This window comes from Humulus lupulus, chromosome 6, assembly GCF_963169125.1.
Source record: "Humulus lupulus chromosome 6, drHumLupu1.1, whole genome shotgun sequence".
Taxonomy (NCBI): Eukaryota; Viridiplantae; Streptophyta; class Magnoliopsida; order Rosales; family Cannabaceae; genus Humulus; species Humulus lupulus.
Window position 1 is genome coordinate 123,325,532 of NC_084798.1, and position 17,993 is coordinate 123,343,524.

Sequence of the window (17,993 nt, forward strand, 5' to 3'; positions counted from 1 at the left end):
CTTCATTCACAACCTCCCTTCCCTTTAAAGGATTGTGTGTATAACTGTATAGTACTTGCAAATACATGTTTATATGAAATGGGTTTCTCTGTGTGTTTCAGTCATATTACCATTGCCGTTTCTCTTTCTCAATTTTTGTATATTTGTGTTAACATCAGCAAAAAAGACTATAGGGAATAATCCAGCTTACTACCATGGTAGACATCTGCTATAATCACTAAAACTGTAGTAGAAGCAGAACATAGCAGTGTTCTACTGCCTTTTGGTATGCAAATATTCAAATTAATTAAAAAATATCTATTACAAAGAAAAACTCGTCTTTTTCTTGACCATTCTCAGCCAAAAAGATAACATGGATATAGCAGATAACTACAAAATTTGTGATTATATTATTACATCAAAACCTATCCAGATTCATTGTCATATTCACAAGAGGTAATCATGCTTGATATTTCCCAACAGACTGTATAAGCAAAATCCATAATTTTTAGGCCCTCTCTGGTTTACTGAGGTAAGGCCCCATTTTGTAGTTTGATCAGGGAACAATATGCACCATTACGTCCTAAAGAAATCAGTTCATTGTGTGAACCTTGTTCTGCAACTCTTCCATGCTTGATAACTGCAATGGAGTTTGACTTCTGTATAGTAGATAGTCGGTGAGCTATGACTATGCAGGTTCTGCCAACCATCATCGTCTCAAGTGCTGCTTGAACCAAGTTTTCAGAAACACTATCAAGGGCACTGGTCGCCTCATCCAGCAGGAGGATTGATGGGTTCCTCAAAATTGCACGAGCTAGGGCAATCCTTTGTTTTTGACCTCCTGAGAGCTGCACTCCTCTCTCTCCACAGTAAGTATCATACCCATCTTTCATTCCACTGAAAGAAAATATCAAAACCAGGAAACGAAATGGAATATTAGTACTAGAATATCTGGTTTCATGTTCTACTGTTTCATTCAGTAAAATAAGACACGGTTAGATAATTAAGTTCTTTCCTGTCATCATAATTTCTCCTTAAAAGTTGATTTAAATTTTCTAGCCACTCTGCCAGAGTTGGGCATCAGCATGCTCTGACTATGCAAACTGTTTAACTTTGGATCACATCTTTGTGCATAAATCAATACAACAATTTCTAACGAGTTTAGTATAGAAACTATTTTTTATATATATATTTTTGTGAACTATTTTATTATTATTATTTTAAAACTAATCAGACCCTTTCTACATACCTTATGAACTCATGAGCATTGGCAAGTTTTGAAGCCTTCCTTATCTCAGATTCTGAAGCCTTCTCTGTTCCATAGGTAATGTTTTCACGGATTGTTCCAGCAAAAAGAGTCGGCTCCTGGCTAACAAGTGCAATATGGGACCTCAAAGTCCTCAGATTATAGTTCTTAATGTCTTGTTCGTCTATATGTATTGATCCCTTCATAGGATCATAAAACCTTTCGATAAGCCCGATGATCGTAGATTTTCCAGAACCACTCTGACCTACTAGCGCCACTGTTCTGCCCGCTTCAATCTTAAGGCTTAGTCCCTTAAGGATCATTTGATCAGGTCTTGTTGGGTAAGAAAAGAAGACATTTTTGAATTCCACACGACCCTTTATCTTCTTCTTTAAGTCAAGCCCCCATTTGGTTTCCGGATCAATCTCACTTCTCCTGTCTAAAATTGCAAGAACTGAATGGATGGCACTGCCTCCTTTAGATATGTCCGAGGTCATACTTCCAGCATCTGCAATGATATAAGCAGTGAAAAGCAATATCAAAAATGCTTGAAAAAGGTGCCTTGCAGTTATCAGGCCCTGCACCAGCAGCCTCCCACCATACCAGTAGGCCAAAGCTGTAGCAGCTGTGTTAAAGAATTGGGAGCTAAACAAGCCAAATCCCGAAACATATGACTGCTTAATACTCTCCTTCTTAGGACCATTCAAGGTGGCACTGAAGAGTGCCAGCATTTTTTTCTGAGAAGAGAAGGCAGTGATAGTTCTGTGGTTAATGACAGCTTCACTTGCTAGTTGGCTTCCTTCCTTCTGAGCTTTTCGGGCCTTTCCAGCCATACTTTTCATTAAGACACTTCTTGCATAAAAGCTTCCTACAACTATTGGCTGCACTGTTATCATGACAAGAGTCAGCCTCCATGTGAGTGCTAGTCCAAGCCCATATGCAAAGACAGATCCAAAAATCGCCTGGACAAGCAATGACATCCTGTCTCCGACGAGGGATCTTACCATGTTGGCTTCAGTAGCTAACCTTGCACAGATGGCTGCACTTGTGTTCTCATCCTCGTCAAACCACCCAATCTCAAAAGTCATTAATTTTTCAAGTAGTTTCTCCCTTACCCTTTTAGTCAATTTTTCTCCCATCATGGAGAAATTGTAATGTTGCAGGATGTTGGTGAAGAAGTTGAAAACACCAATGCCTAGGAAAATGAGAGATAGGACTCTGGATTTGGACTTCATTTCAGATTCATCCTTAAGAAAGTAAACAGATATAAGTGATCCAACACAATATGCGTTTATAGGCTGTACTGCCCCGGAACCAATAGCCCCCAAGCATCCAAGTAAGGCTGGTCCCCACTCAGGTGCATTCATTTTCAGCAAACGCATCTGAGAAGGAGGTTGGGATGGATACTTCGAGTATTCTTCATCACTTTCCTCACCAGGATCATATTGGACAGAGTAAGAGTAGGGGGTTCCCATGGAGGCAGACATTGCTGTGCTAAAGGGAAATAACGCCGGAGTGCCTGGAGCACTTGATCTAACACTGTAAGGACTTCTGAGTGGGCTTGGTGTGACACTTCTTCTACGCCGAGGTGTTTCATCTATTTGTGTACTCAAATCATTTTGGGTTTCATTTTGTGCTGCTGCCAATTGCTGCAAGTTTACCATCTTGAGGTATTTACCCCCTCGTCCCCCATTCAATTGCATCAGCTCATTGTGTGTACCTGATTCAACTACTCTCCCTGCCTGAAGAACCATAATAGTATTTGCTGTCCGAATTGTGGATAGGCGGTGGGCTATTGTAATTGTTGTTCTTCCTTTTGATGCTTGATCAATTGCCTCCTGTACAACTCTTTCAGACTGTGCATCCAATGCACTAGTGGCTTCATCAAGCAGCAGAATCTTTGGATCCCTCAGTAGAGCTCTTGCGATGGCAATGCGCTGCTTTTGGCCACCAGACATTTGGAATCCAAATTGACCAACCTGGATAAAACCACAGAGATTGGAGTTGCAAAAGATCATGAGCCAAACACAGCAAAATAAACGAAAGATTTCAAAACTAAACTTTTAATTGGAGGTCAAAAGTAATGCTGATTAGCGTTGCATTAAAGATGAAAAAAGTAGTCATAGACAATCCTAGTTTGAGCACCGACTTTGATGTTTTTAAGTTCCTACACGTCTACCAAACATGGAAACCAAGATGGTGTTGAAAAATGAAAAGGGAAGATCTCAAAGTTTGCTTACTTGAGTTTCATATCCATCTGACAACTTAACAATGAAATCGTGTGCATTCGCAGCTTTAGCAGCAATAATTACTTGTTCCATTGAGGCACCTTCTTTGCCCAAAATTATGTTCTCTTTTATAGATGTTGCAAACAGAACTGGTTCCTGGTTAACTAAACCCATTTGGGACCTCCACCATTTGAGCTGAAGTCTACTTATTCTGTATCCATCCAAGAGTATTTCTCCATCTGTGGGATCATAAAACCTTTCAAGCAATGCAATGATGGTAGACTTGCCAGAACCACTGCCACCAACAAGACCTACCCTCTTACCAGCTGGAGCAGTCAGAGTTAAACCTTGTAAGACCAGTGTATCCGGTCTTGATGGGTAACTAAAGTAAATGTCCTTGAATTCTATTTCTCCTCTAACATGTGATAAAGCCTTCCCTTTTTTATCTTCAGAGTCTATAGCTGGAACTCGATTGATCATTTCATGAATCCGAGTGGTTGCGGCTAATGCTTCTGTTATGGCAGTTAAATTTGGGAGTGCACTCAATATACTCCTAAAGTAACAAAACAAAGTTGTCAGTTCCAAATTGAAACAGGGAAATGAAGCTTGTCAATGTTGTATCAGATAGAACTGGAGAAGGATTGGAAGAAGGAAAATAACTCACAAGCCTCCCATGAGAACGTTGAATCCAGCTATGAAAACATGGCCGCCCTCTTCTCCTTTTTGAGTAATCAAATAAGTTCCAACCCAGGCTTGGAAACCCCAACCTATGTAAATGACTCCCATGGTTCCCAACATCAATCCCTTTGTGAGACCAAGCTTTATTCCAAGTTCCTGAACTTTCTGAAGTTCAGTGCTGAATCTACTTAGTGTTTGGTTCTCTCCTACGTAAGAATATACTGTTCTTATAGAAGAAAGTGATTGTTCTGCTATCCCACCAGCAACTCCATAAGCTTCAATTGACTTCAAGACATACCCCATCATGATACTCCCGAAAAAGAGTCCTGGAGCTATGAACATAACTGAAAGCGGTATCGCTGCTAATGTTAGTCTCCATGACAGTACAAAGGCAAATATGTGGCAGAAAAGGAAGGTTGACATGTAAGCCAGACAGTCAGGAATCTACAACAGGCAAGAATTAGATTTCATTAGATTCTTAAAATTTAACTGTTGATAAACAGAGATAACTCCCATTTATTGGTTTTAACAGGTTGTAAACTCATAGTAGGAACTTATTTTTGTATTCAAACACAAGTCAGTGTTATCCTCAATAGGAGTTGTTTTTGGCTTTCCATTTGGCTGAGATACTGCTTAATTTCACACCAGCACCTCTCTATGATCATAAGACATATAAAGTCTTTGACATTTTTAACTAGATTTGAGTAATAAAAGGTGTTCGATAAAAGAACAAACCTTTTCGCACAAGGCAACTTGAACTGCATTAGCATCAGAGGAGATAATAGACACGACTTGGGAAGTTGTTGAAGAACCAGCGATCTGCGTATCAAAGAAACCGACTTCTTGTCTGAGAACAGATTTCAGATACTCTTTTCTCATCTTAGAAGTCTGCCTCTCAGCAGTTCTTGACCAACAAACTCCTTCTGTGGAAGCAAACATCAAGAATAGATAGTCTCAGGTCATTGTTTTAACTGGGCCTTCCTCTTCACAAGTGAAAAGTGCACTAAATTTGCACTAACTTACCAACAAATGCAGCAGCTCCAACTCCAATGGCAGCATATAGAAGTCTAAGTGCAAACTGCAAATGAAAAACCACAAGACACCGAATGCATCAATTCAACAATTAAAATATTCAGATCAAAGAAACGCTCACAAAATAGTTTACCTGTCCCAATCATCATAAAAAACAAGACAATTACATGTGTATTTTAAGCTTGGAATTATTTCATGCAGTTCATATGCTTACCTTGTCTACATCATCATTGGTTAGAGAGCCATTAGAACTTCCATATGAATTGATAACATCGCTAAGAATGTACATCATGAGAGGGTTCTGTAACCCATCACCCAAGCTACCCAAAATCCCAAAGAACATCAACCACTTGTCCACCCAATCTGCATACCTAAACATACCATCTTTCATTCCCATTTCTAATAGTTCTCTTTCTTGCTAGAAGAGCTGTTCCAAACTCCTCAATGCTAATTATGAAATCTCCTAAATTCATTACCCTTTGAATCCAATATAATTGATAGTTATATATAGAAGATTTTCTTACAACACAGTCTATATCTATTGTTTTGTCCTTTTCACTCACTGGCAGAGCAAATTCCAATGCCAACTTGCCAGGTGGAAAAAAAAGAAAAGGGCTTCATTACAAAATACAAATATATATATATTTATTAATAAAAGCCGGCACTAGGCCTAACCTATGATTGTTTTTATACATGATACAAACTAGTTAATTTGCCGTGTTAAAGGATCTTTCTTTGGTTCCTTGTTACTTTTATTTTGTCTTTAGGTACCTCATACTACTTGAATGGAATGATTCCCATGTCTTACTGTTGGAAAATTATGCTTATGCGTATAATTAATTCTGTAACATCAAGTAATATGACTTGGTCTGATCTTGGTTCAAGCCAACTATATGATTGGCACCAGCTTTCGTGTCTTTTGCTTTGTTGAATGAGAGCATACTTTCTTTATTCGGCCATATTATTAGTTTCCAGCTTTATTTGTTGTCTTCGTATATAAATATAAATATATATATTTATATATATCTTCCGTATAAAAATTGCTGAAATTTTCAATTTGATTTGTTAACTTTAATTAAATATTCTAAATATTTTACAGAATGTATATTTAAAATTAATTAAAAATATATTTATTAATTATATTAATATAAATTCAAATATTATAAAATATTACTATTATAATAATACTTAATATGGAATTTATTCATTTAGTACTTTATATTTTTGCAAAGTATCATTTTGTACCCTCTATTTTCAATAATGCTCATAGATACCCTATATTTTAAAATTATACATATTTGATACCCTAGACTCAAATTTGATAAATAAAATTTTGTCAATATGATCAAACTGTTATCAGTTGTATGTAATTAAGTAATTCAATTTAAATTTGGAACTTACATAATTGACAACAGTTTGATTAAATTGGTAAAATTTTATTAATTAAATTTGAGTTTAGGGTACCAAATATGTACGATTTTAAAATATATGATACCATATGAGCATTATTGAAAATAGAGGGTAACAAAATGATACTTTGCAAAAGCACATGGTACCAAATGGTTACCTGCTCTATTTAATATAAGATTACATATATAATATATAAATTCAAATTCAAATGTTATAAAATATTATTATTATAATAATATATAATATAAAACTAAATATTTAATAATTATATTAATATAAATTTAAATTTAAATGTTATAAAATATTATTATAATAATAATATATAATCCTAATTTTTTTATTAATTATATTAATATGAATTCAAATATTATAAAATATTAATATTATAATATTTAATACAAGTCTAGATATTTAATACTTATATTAATATAAATTTAAATATTATAATAATATATAATATATAATCTTAATTTTTATTAAAAAAATTATATATATTTTAAAAAATCATAAAGAATATTTTGGTTTAATTTTTCATTTAATATGTTTATGTCATTCTTTTATATATAATATTGCTTATTTATTTGAAATTCATATGATAATAATACAAATTTAATAAAAATAATTAATAAATTCTATAAATAAAACTAAGCAAATGTGCATTGGATGTTGCTTGTATCTAATATATATATATGGTGGAAGACTTCTCAATAGTTATTACCCATGGATGGTTACCATAAATCACTAAACAAGTTTTTTTATGAGGAATAATTATAATAATAATGAAAATAAATAAATAAAATAAATATTTTCAAAAAATTTAGATTAATTAGGCAATAAACATTAGTTGGAAAGATAATGGTCACATTAATTATTCCCATTAATTCCAAAATGATTTTTTTTCTCATGGAATGGATAAAAAGAATGTCTAACGCCCTGAATAGTCAAGACCATTACGCAATGTATTTTAAATATTGCTAGACTTGCTAATCAAGTCATTTGGATATAAACATGTAACTAAGGATAATTACTCTATTAAGGTTTAAAATTTTTGATCATAGGAATAGTTGTTTTCATTAAAAAGGTTGAGTTTGTACAGGGGATCCCAAATATAAGTGTTTACAAGGCATTTACAACTCCCAAAAATAATTACAACGTAAGTTGGCCTAAGTGGAAAAATCAAAGTTTTGGCTCTAGTCCTTGTTGATCCATCAGTCATGGTGGTCGAGCAGCTGCAAATGTACACACTGATCGTAAAGCTCTCCAACTCACGGCTGGTCCAGCTTCCCATTTCCCTTACCTGCACCACATAGCACTCGTGAGGTAAGGCTCAACAAGAAAACTCAAATAAACAAATTCAATAAGCAATAAGCTTAGCAGTAATAATATGCTTAATCAAACACATAATTAAATTTAGCAATCAATGAGTTAGACAAGTGCTATCGACCCTTCTGAATATTTAGGTGACGTTCAGGCCCAACTATCTTAGGTCGAGCTTTCAGATCTTATCGCCGACCCCGACTCTCTTAGGACTGCGTTCCGCACGCTTGATGTCGGCCCCGACTCCCTTAGGCCGAGCTTTCAGATTAAATATAATCAAACATATAGATTGCATAATACACAATTAGATGCAGCATATACAAGCATGCCTAATCGAATAATCACATTTATAACCACAATCATATCCATTTACAGGGGTCCAAGCCCCCATTAAAACCCGGGTGAAGTTTTCTTACCTCGAGTCCCGAGAAAATAAGGTATGGCGATCCCGAGCACGATCCCTAATCCCGAGCACTAGTGGTATAACCTAGTCACAATGCAATAACGGTAATCATCAAGATCTAAAATAATTAAAAGCTTTGAAATTACATACAAGCCTCTGGGAGCTCGAATTCTACTAAACAGGGTAGTAGAATCATTCCCGAGCCTTTAGATTTGAATTCTTGAGCTTGAAAACCCTATTTGGCCAAAATTCCCTATTTGAGTCGTGGCGCTCTTCAAAAGCGTCGCGACCCTCTACAAGTCAGAGAGTCTCCCAAGTCCATTTCTTGGCACGCGCTACGACGCAACCTACCTAGCACCGCGGCACTAAGGCGGTTCAACGAACCCCCCCTAAGGCTTCTGAGTTCATGCGGGTTGCGACACTCCAAGAACAGCGCCGTGGCGCGACCCTACGAACTTAGAAATTCCAACGTTTTTCCTGCGTTTTCCCCAAGCCAAAATCACAAAATTTCACCCTAAACATGAACCAAAGCCAAAATTGAGTCTAGAACTCTCAACAACACAACATAGGAAACATTTACACCCCAAAAACCAACCACAATCTTACCCCAACTCAACAACCAAAGCTAAAATTAAAAACTAAGTCAAAACTTGAACTAATCAGAGAATTCACAGCAAAATCAGGTTATAAATCTTACCTCAATAGTGACTCCGACCCCAAACTATCTCTTAATCCCTATCCCAGCTTCATCTTCCTAGATTTCCTGGCCAATTCCTCAAGGATTCCACAAACCTCCCAAGTGCCCCAAGAGAGAGTGATGAATGAGAGAAAGAATGGCTGAGAGTTTTGGTTCTGCTTCCCTTAGTTTCTAAGGTCTTCTAGTCTAACTAAGCCCAGCCAAGGCTAGAAAAGGACCATAATGCCCCTCATCCAAGAGTTTCCCTTCAATGCCCTTAAGGGGAAGATGGTCATTGGCCGCATTTCCTGCTAATCCTCAAATTGCACTATAAATCCCTGATTAATCTCGACATACCCAAAAGATCACCTAATAACTACCCCATCACCTGATAAATCCCAACTACGCACTAAGTTTCCCAAAATAACCCTAGGCTCACCCCGAGCCGGGTATTTAACCCCGTTGTGACTTTTATGCTAACCCGCTCACTAGGATTACCTCGAGGCGAATATCACAAATACATCCACATAATAATGTGGTCTTACTCACATAACACATATAATTACATTTATACCCTCAACAGATCAAAATTACAAATATGCCCTTATTAATAAAAACGGGCCCACATGTATATTTCATACACATAACACATGCATATATATATATATTCATATTACCATATAATTCATATATGTCACATAATCACACATATATTCAATTAATCTCATGTATAAATCTAATTATGCCCTCCCGACACACTAATCAAGGCACTAAGTCTTATTAGTAAATTTAGGATGTTACAGAATGAAGAAGGAATGAAGAATGAATATTAAGTAAGATTATTTTTTTATTCTTTAATTAATAAATATGTGATCACCATGTCATCAGGTAGCCCTTCCAAAAGTGTGAAAAAGTCAAAGTTTATTTTTAGAAATATTAATTAACAATTATAAATATGAATCATTAATCTTAATCCAATAATTAATATTAAAGTAATCTTCCATGAGTAGTAACCATTAAGAAGTGCCCCCATTTGTATATATTTATACTAGGTGCAAGCAACGTGCAATGCACATTTGCTTAGTTTTATTTAGAACATTAATTAATTTTTTTATTAAGTTTTTATGATGGTTATGTAAAATTTAAATAAATAAATAATATTATATATAAAAGAATGACATAGACATATTAAAAGAAAAATTAAACCAAAACATTGTTTATGATTTTTTTGAATAATACGATAACCTTTTAGATCACAAACTACCATATTTAAGGTACAAAACATTCATGATATTATTCAAATCACATCTCAATGATTGGAGAAGAAACTTCTTTTTTCTTGATAGAAGACAAATATTATTCTAGTTTCTTATTTAATTACACAGTTGTTCTACTTGTACACACATGACACTTATATATAATGTATTTATTATGTATTATATATTATTGTGTACGCCCTAATTCTCCACGGGCTATTAGCGAGCTGAGGTATGGCATAATTATATCAGCCACGTGGATATCACGTACCCGGAGCTGCTGTCGTCAACTCCCACCTCTTTAGCTCGAGGTAACCAAAGGCTTACTAAGGTTACTAAGGAGCCGGGTTAGAGGTATGGACACTGCGGGTTAAGAAGACATCCAACTCGAGGTACGAGCTTGAGTTGGAAGCTATGACCCTTTATAAAGTCAACCACACAATGTAAACGTGCATATATCAGACATCATGTGTCTGATATATCCTTACATTCTCGGACACGCAGCATAAATGTGCGTGTTCAGGCACCCACAACTGGGTTGGGCCGTGCAGCCCATTATCCCCCTTACCTGACCACACTTCATTTGTCAGGTTTTAGGAATTAATCATGAATGTCACAGAAGTGACATGATGGGTAAGAAGGTCACGGGATGACCCCCCTTGCCAACCCCCAGGTACCCTCTCCTATAAATATGGAGATCCTGGGAGTTGCAAAGGGTTGGATTCTATTGTGTAAAGAAATACCCTGTAAAGAATACCAGAAAACTAGCAATAATTTTGGCTGGTGGAGTAGAAGGATTTTAACCTTTGAACCACCTAAAAAAATATTGGTATCACCATTTTATTTTAAGATCATTCATCTGTTATGGTTCGTTACTTAGCACTAATCCCATTCTCTTATTCTATTAATTACCTGTTGGCGAAGAACCACGTCAATAGTTTTGTGCTTTCATTGAGAGCTTGTTAGATTGGTGCTATCGCAAATACCCAGCCATGGTGGTCACTCGCTCAAGATACGATAACGAGGCGGACCAACGTGATGGGCAGGAGGCCCATCATGCCGCCATCTCCGATGATCAGAACCTTGAGATTCAACAACGGCCGGGCAAGTAGCCAATAGGCCAAGATGACACTGGAAGTTCCGCTCCCCAGCCACCTAATCCGAACCCAAATTTCTACATGTCAGTGGAGATGGAGAATGCACAGCTAAGGAGTTAGCTGGCGAAAGCTAACCAGCAGATTCAGGAGGTGTTGGCCCGATTACCCCCTCTTACAACCGACGCTAACGTCAGAAAGAGGCAAGGCGAGACTCATAAGTCCCGCCGGGGTAATCGGTCCAGGCCTAGCCGGTCGGTCAGACCCCCGACGTAAAACCCTACCCCCTCATCGCACAATCGAGAGACCACTTTCGAAGAGCTACCTAGGGCCGAGCAACAGTACAGCCGATCGGTCTGAACTTCAACTCCCAGCTCACTTCCCCCCTCGAGTGCGCCTAGGAGGGCTCGAGGGAATTCGCGAAGGAGATCCAGGGAGGGCTCACAGCGACAACCCGTCCCGACTAGCCGTCTTGCACCTTACTCAGACCGCCGAGCGCAGGACCTGAAGGTTGGCAGAGCCGAGCGGCCCCGACCTAACCTAATCTGCCCTGACGGGACCAAGATTGCATCTCCAGTCAGGCATCCTCCTTCACCCATAAGATATCTGTCTCCTCCTCAGCTAGTCCGAGATATTCCAACTCATGGGAGCAATAGGAGAAATCCACCTTTTGCAGAACCTTCCCATCGTAGCAGGGCGCCCAAAGAAGTCCCGGATCCTCACCCCCAGAGGCGGGCTCCAAGCTTCTCAAACGGGAGCTATTGGACTGGAAGTCGCCGAAGTAACCTTTCTGGCGGAGACCTGCGCCAACGCCTGTGTTCGGCGCAATGTCCTCAAGCCACCCCAGGGGCGACCTCCGAGATCTCGTCTTAACTCTCAAAGGGAAGACCCAGTGGGAAACGGCAACTGTGCTCGCCAGAGGGAAGACCTGTCCGAGGTACGCGACAGCGGGAATGTCCCATATAACCTATCTCAAGAAAGGAGGGACAATAACCCGCCAAACGTGAACAATGGATCCGGAGCTGTTGAACAGCCCCGGAACAACCAAGGTAATCAGGACAAAACCCTTGAGCGCCTGGCTCAGATGGAGGAGCTGATGAGGAAGCTCCTATCAGAAAAAGAAAAAGAAGAATATGATTCCGGGGACGAACTCGAGCTCTTCGCCCCTAGCATAGCAGCAACGGCATATCTGTCCAGTTTCTGTATGCCACACTTGTCCAAATTCAACAAAGACGGAGATCCGTCAGATCACCTGGATATGTTTAATACTCTGATGATGGCCCACAACATTGGCCCCGAGCAGAGGTGCCCAGAAGAGGTACGTCAACGAACTTAAGGCTCATAATGGAGTGGAGTTCGTCCCCAAGCAGCACCTACCAAAGAAGCAAAGATTGGAGAGGCAACCAATCATTTTTACTGAAGAAGATGCCAGTCACGTCCAGTTCCCTCATAACGACCCTCTGGTCGTAGCAGTGCAGCTCGCTAATCGGAGGGTTAGGAGAGTGCTGGTCGACAATGGGAGCTCGGTAAACCTACTACTCTGGTCCACACTGGAGAAGATGGGTTTTGTGGACGCCCAAATTCCACCAAGGTAAAACATGAGGGTTATGCCAAGACGCCATGGCCACGCACGGCCCCGCTCGGACGCCCAGGCGCGATGCTGCTAGCCTCGCTCGGCCACCTTGGCGCGAGGCGCCATGGCCTCGCTCGGCCACCTCGGCGCGACGCCCCCTGGCCTCGCTCGACCACCTCGGCGCGATGCCCCCTAGCCTCGCTCGGCCATCGCGTGCGACGTCCCTTGTCATGGCCCAGCTGGGAAGCCCGTGCCACCATCTCGCACCAGCCGCCTCGCGTCGAGGGGCCTCGCCATAGGCCCAAGTGGCCTCGCCTCCCTTCATAGGCCGAAGTGACCTCGCCTCGCCATAGGCCGAAGTGGCCTCGCCTCGCCTCATAGGCCGAAGTGGCCTCGCCTTGCCATAGGCCGAAATGACCAAGTGGCCTCGCCTCGCCATAGGCCCAAGTGGCCTCACCTCGCCGTAGGCCAAAGTGACCAAGTGGCCTCGTAGGCCGAGTGGTCTTGCCATGGGCCCGAGTGGCCTCGCCGCAGTAGCCCCGTCATCGGGCCTCGGCGCCCATGGCCTCATGGGGGCCACATCCACAACACACTCAACCTCAGGGACAGCCAAAGAGCCGCGCCATCAATAGGTCTTCCAAGGAGGCCTCGCGAAGGAACGTGAGCCATGCCGCTTGGTGGCAACGTAAGTGGAGCCATACACCAAGGGTCCCATTCCTTACATCTTGAGACCCCTATGCTTAGAGACTCCAGTACAAGTCAAATGGGACATACTTGTACGATCTAATGATGGGTACGGATACCAGTGCCAGTGGAACTTCTGGGATAAGAGTCATGGTCCGTACGTCTACGGCCAAAGGTCAGAGCTGACACCACTACCTCCTGCGCCACTACGCCTGCCACCACTCATCAGATATGGGTACAGACAAGTAGTGGAGGCATTCTCCTGATATCTGCTCCTGTGCTGGATCTACGACCACAACCTCTGAAGCCACTCCCCTGACATAGTACTTATGTACCCCATGGTCTCCTGGACCACTATGTATCTAAGGCCATTAGAGCCTACTATAAAAGGAACTCTAAGACCACTTGAAAAGGGGTTGGAAGTTTTACTGTAGCAAAGGCTTGAGAGTTAATGAAAGATTGATTGATTTCTCCATTGTTATTTTGTCATAATTCTTGAGTTATTGCTTTGATTTCTATAGCTTTTTTATTGACGATCCTGACTTGATAATTTCTTCCAACTCAACTTAGTTGACGAGTTCTCACCGTCAACAGGTTTGTCTGTCGCCGAGCTGAAAGCAACCTCCATGATGCTTTATGGTTTCTCTGGAGAAGGATCGGTGGCAATAGGGACGATCGAGCTGGTGATCACCTTAGAAGAGGGACCACGGATAGTCTCAAAACTCCTCAAGTTCGTGGTCATCAACTGTTTTGCCGCGTACAATGCCATTTTGGGTCGACCTACACTTATAGCTTTTGAAGCCATTACCTCCATCCACCACCTCGCGCTAAAACTCCCCTCTTCCATGGGGATATGCACGGTCCGTGGTGATCAACTTGCTGCCAGGGAATGCTACAACATTTCCATGAAGGGAAAATTAAAACCCGGGAAGTTAACGATGACCGTCCAGGATGGAAATGAGAATCTCAGGAACCTTTGCCTAATCCTGAGATTGAAAAACCTCAAAGTACCGAAGGGGAAAATATCGTCCTAAGTGATGATATTGACCCCAGAATAGGCGAGGATAAGTCTGAGCTCCAAGCTATCGAAGAGCTCGAGGAGGTAAAAGTCGATACACAGAATCCCTCACAGATGGTTAAGCTCAGGAAAAACCTCTGTGGCAAGAGGAAGGCGGAGCTGATCAAGTTTTGCAGGAGAACCTGGATGTGTTCGCATGGTCACATGAGGACATGGTGGGAATCAGTCCAAGCATCATCATGCACACCCCCATTTGGATAAGAGCGTGCCTACGAAGTCCTAGAAACAGAGTCGCCTGGGAACAACTCGAGCTGAAGCCCTAGAAGAGGAAGTAGCCCGGCTCAAAAAGTGCGGCTTTATCCACGAAGCTAAGTTCCCGGCCTGGGTCGCCAATCTCGTGTTGGTCTCGAAGCCCAACGGGAAATGGCGGACCTACATCGACTTCTCCGATCTGAACAAGGCTTGCCCCAAAGACTGTTTTCCCTTGCCAAGGATCGAACAATTGGTAGACGCCACGGTGGGGCACGAGCTCATGTCCTTTATGGATGCGTACTCGGGCTATAATCAGATCGCCATGAATCCAGCGGACCAGGAGCACACTAGCTTCATGACCCCAACTAACGTCTATTGTTACAAGGTCATGTCGTTCGGGCTGAAGAACGCTGGAGCTACATAACAGAGATTGGTGAACATAATGTTTGCCAACCAGATCGGGAAGAACATGGAAGTGTACGTTGACGACATGCTGGTCAAGTCGAAAACTGCCGATAACCATGTTTCCGACCTGGGAGAATGCTTCAATATACTAGGAGAATACGGCATGAGGCTTAACCTGCAGAAGTGCACTTTCGGGGTCGCATCTGGAAAATTCCTGGGTTTCATTGTCAACACTAGAGGAATCGAGGCGAATCTCGATAAGATCAGGTCATTGCTCGAGCTACCCTTACCTCGGTCGCGAAAGGACGTTCAAGGCCTGACAGGAAGGGTGGCAGCCCTTAATCGGTTTATTTCTAAGTACACCAACAAGTGCCTTGTAACGCCCTACCACCTTATAGTCGTTACTAAGTGAGTTTAAAACGGAAAATTGTGCAACTAACTGACTCTACGAGGTTTCTAAAACCAAAAGTGTGACTAAACCAGAGGTTAAGGCTGTAATCTTTGAAAATGCTTAGTTTCTTTGAAAACATTAAGTATCAAACATCTGGGATCCCAAAATAAGGTTTACAAAATATTTACAACTCAAAAATAGATTTACACTTGATTAACTATCAAAAGAATGGGTTAATACAGCCATATTCAAAACACCCCCAACCAAAGTAGTCGGGCAAGCCGAACATGTACGCACCGCCCCCACGCTCTCCATACTCATGGCCGGTAGACTGACTCTTTGCTTTTACCTGCAACACAGAGCACCCGTGAGCCGAAGCCCAGCAAGAAAACTCATACAATATATAACATATGCATAAAATATAGCTGACATATAATCCACTGATAAATAGGAAAACCATCAGACTGAACAAACACGGCCTTGCCGCCCCAGAGGCCTTACCAAAGCCTGGGGTCTTGGTACTTACCGTAAGGATAACTCATGTATCCATTGGGTCCCACCCTGGTTATAAGCACTCCATGTTCTAAGTGTTACTTCTGGCCCCAAGGTCGTTCTCAGCCTTCGCCGCTCTCGGCCTTAGCCGTTCATTTCATTATAAACACACATATAATACATTTCGAAATAATCATTCAAACATATAATAATTCATCTAAGGTTATACATTCGCACGTAATACAATCTAGGGCCATGCCCTGCAATAGCACTGTGGGCCCATGCCCTGTTCTCGGGTACTGCGGTTTTCTTACCTTTCAATTCGATAGCTTTGATCACCTGACTCCTCGAGCACGATCCCACTCGAGCCCTAGCGCTCACCTAAAAAAAAATCCATAAGTCAAAGTCATTACCAAACCTCAAGTCCAAAACCTAGCCTCGGGACCAATCTCGAGCCCCCTGGGAAGTCCTAGATCCACAAAACAAAGTGGTGAAATCGAGCCCCGAACCCTAGGTCAAAATCCCTCAAAAATAGCCCAAAAACCCCTTTCTGGGAACAGTGCAGCGCTACAGCGCTCTAAAGAGGGTGCTATAGCGCTACAAGCAGAACCAAACATCCCCAGAAACAGGGCCTAGCGCTACAGCGCCCAAAGACTAGCGCTGTAACGCTAGTTGCAGACTGGCAACACCCAAATTCGTTTTCTGCGATTTCTTTCAACCATTTCAACCCCAAACTTGTCCAAATCTTTCCCAAACCTAAAAACAAACTTATCAACACCCCACACTCATCCCAAGCATCCCAAGAACTCATAACCCTAGCTCAAGCAACCCAAAACTCAAGATCTACCATAATGAACCCTAAACCCAGAAATTCAGTCAAACATCAAAGTTAAAGACTTAGAAATCATACCGTGGATGGAAATTCGACCTTGAGTTAAACCCTAGACCTCCTTAGCTTGCTCCTTCTCAACCTTAGCCTGAATTCCCCTGAAATACCCATCAATTCAGCTTAGATACACAGCTCAAACCAGTCAAACCCTAAAACTGAAACTTCTAAAAACTTACCTCAATGTTTGATATGCTCTTGCTAATCCCTTGCCAATCTTCAAGTCTAGCTTAGGATCCTTGATGCTCAGCCTATCCTAGCTCACCACTGAGCTTAGCTCCAAGAAAAATGAAGGGAAATGGTGGGAGAACCACAAACCGATCCTTTGAAGAAAACCCACACTGTTTTCTCTCTTTTCTTTTTCTCAGCCTTGTAACTCTATTCTACCAATCCCACTAAATATAAAGCTTCATTTAACTTATCTCTAAAAAGCCTAAAGACCAAAATGCCCTCCCTATTAATTCTAAACCTTTTTGTCCATGTAGGGCCATTTTAGTCATTTTACCCAATTCCCACTAATTCCTCGAGTGTCTCTAATAATTTCCTGCTTGCTACCCAATACCTGATTAATCACCAAATATACATTCCTCATCATCAAGATTAACCTCAATATATTTTCAAAATTCCCATTTAAACTCCCTAGGCTTGACCCAAGCCGGGTGTAAATTCCCGCTTTGACTTTTCCGCTAACCCGCTCATTCTAGGATCGTCTCGAGTCACAGATCACAGATATCAACACAGTCATGCCCAAAATGGCCAAATTACAATTATGCTCTTTCTAACACAATCAGGTCTACATGCATACTAACACATAGTCATGCATCTCAAATAGTCAAATAGTCATATAACAGCTTTAAATCATAATCATGCATTTTACTCATTAAAGGCACACACACAAATCCCATTATGCCCTCCAGGCACACTAATCAAGGCCCTTAAGCCTTATTAGCAAATTTGGATCGTTACATGCCTG

At 41.0% G+C, this 17,993-nt stretch overlaps 1 protein-coding gene across 1 annotated transcript; it reads right to left on the bottom strand.

Moving 5' to 3' along the window:
- Positions 1 to 231: 231 nt before the first annotated feature.
- On the bottom strand, positions 232 to 5,596 carry LOC133782501 (putative multidrug resistance protein). Its single transcript, XM_062221820.1, has 7 exons — positions 5,378 to 5,596; positions 5,155 to 5,209; positions 4,867 to 5,054; positions 4,118 to 4,575; positions 3,466 to 4,006; positions 1,229 to 3,204; positions 232 to 876 (listed from the first exon to the last, which is right to left on the bottom strand). Exons 1-7 carry the CDS (start codon positions 5,558 to 5,560, stop codon positions 504 to 506), a joined length of 3,774 nt encoding a protein of 1,257 aa, XP_062077804.1. The 5' UTR covers positions 5,561 to 5,596; the 3' UTR covers positions 232 to 503.
- Between the last annotated feature and the right edge of the window lie 12,397 nt (positions 5,597 to 17,993).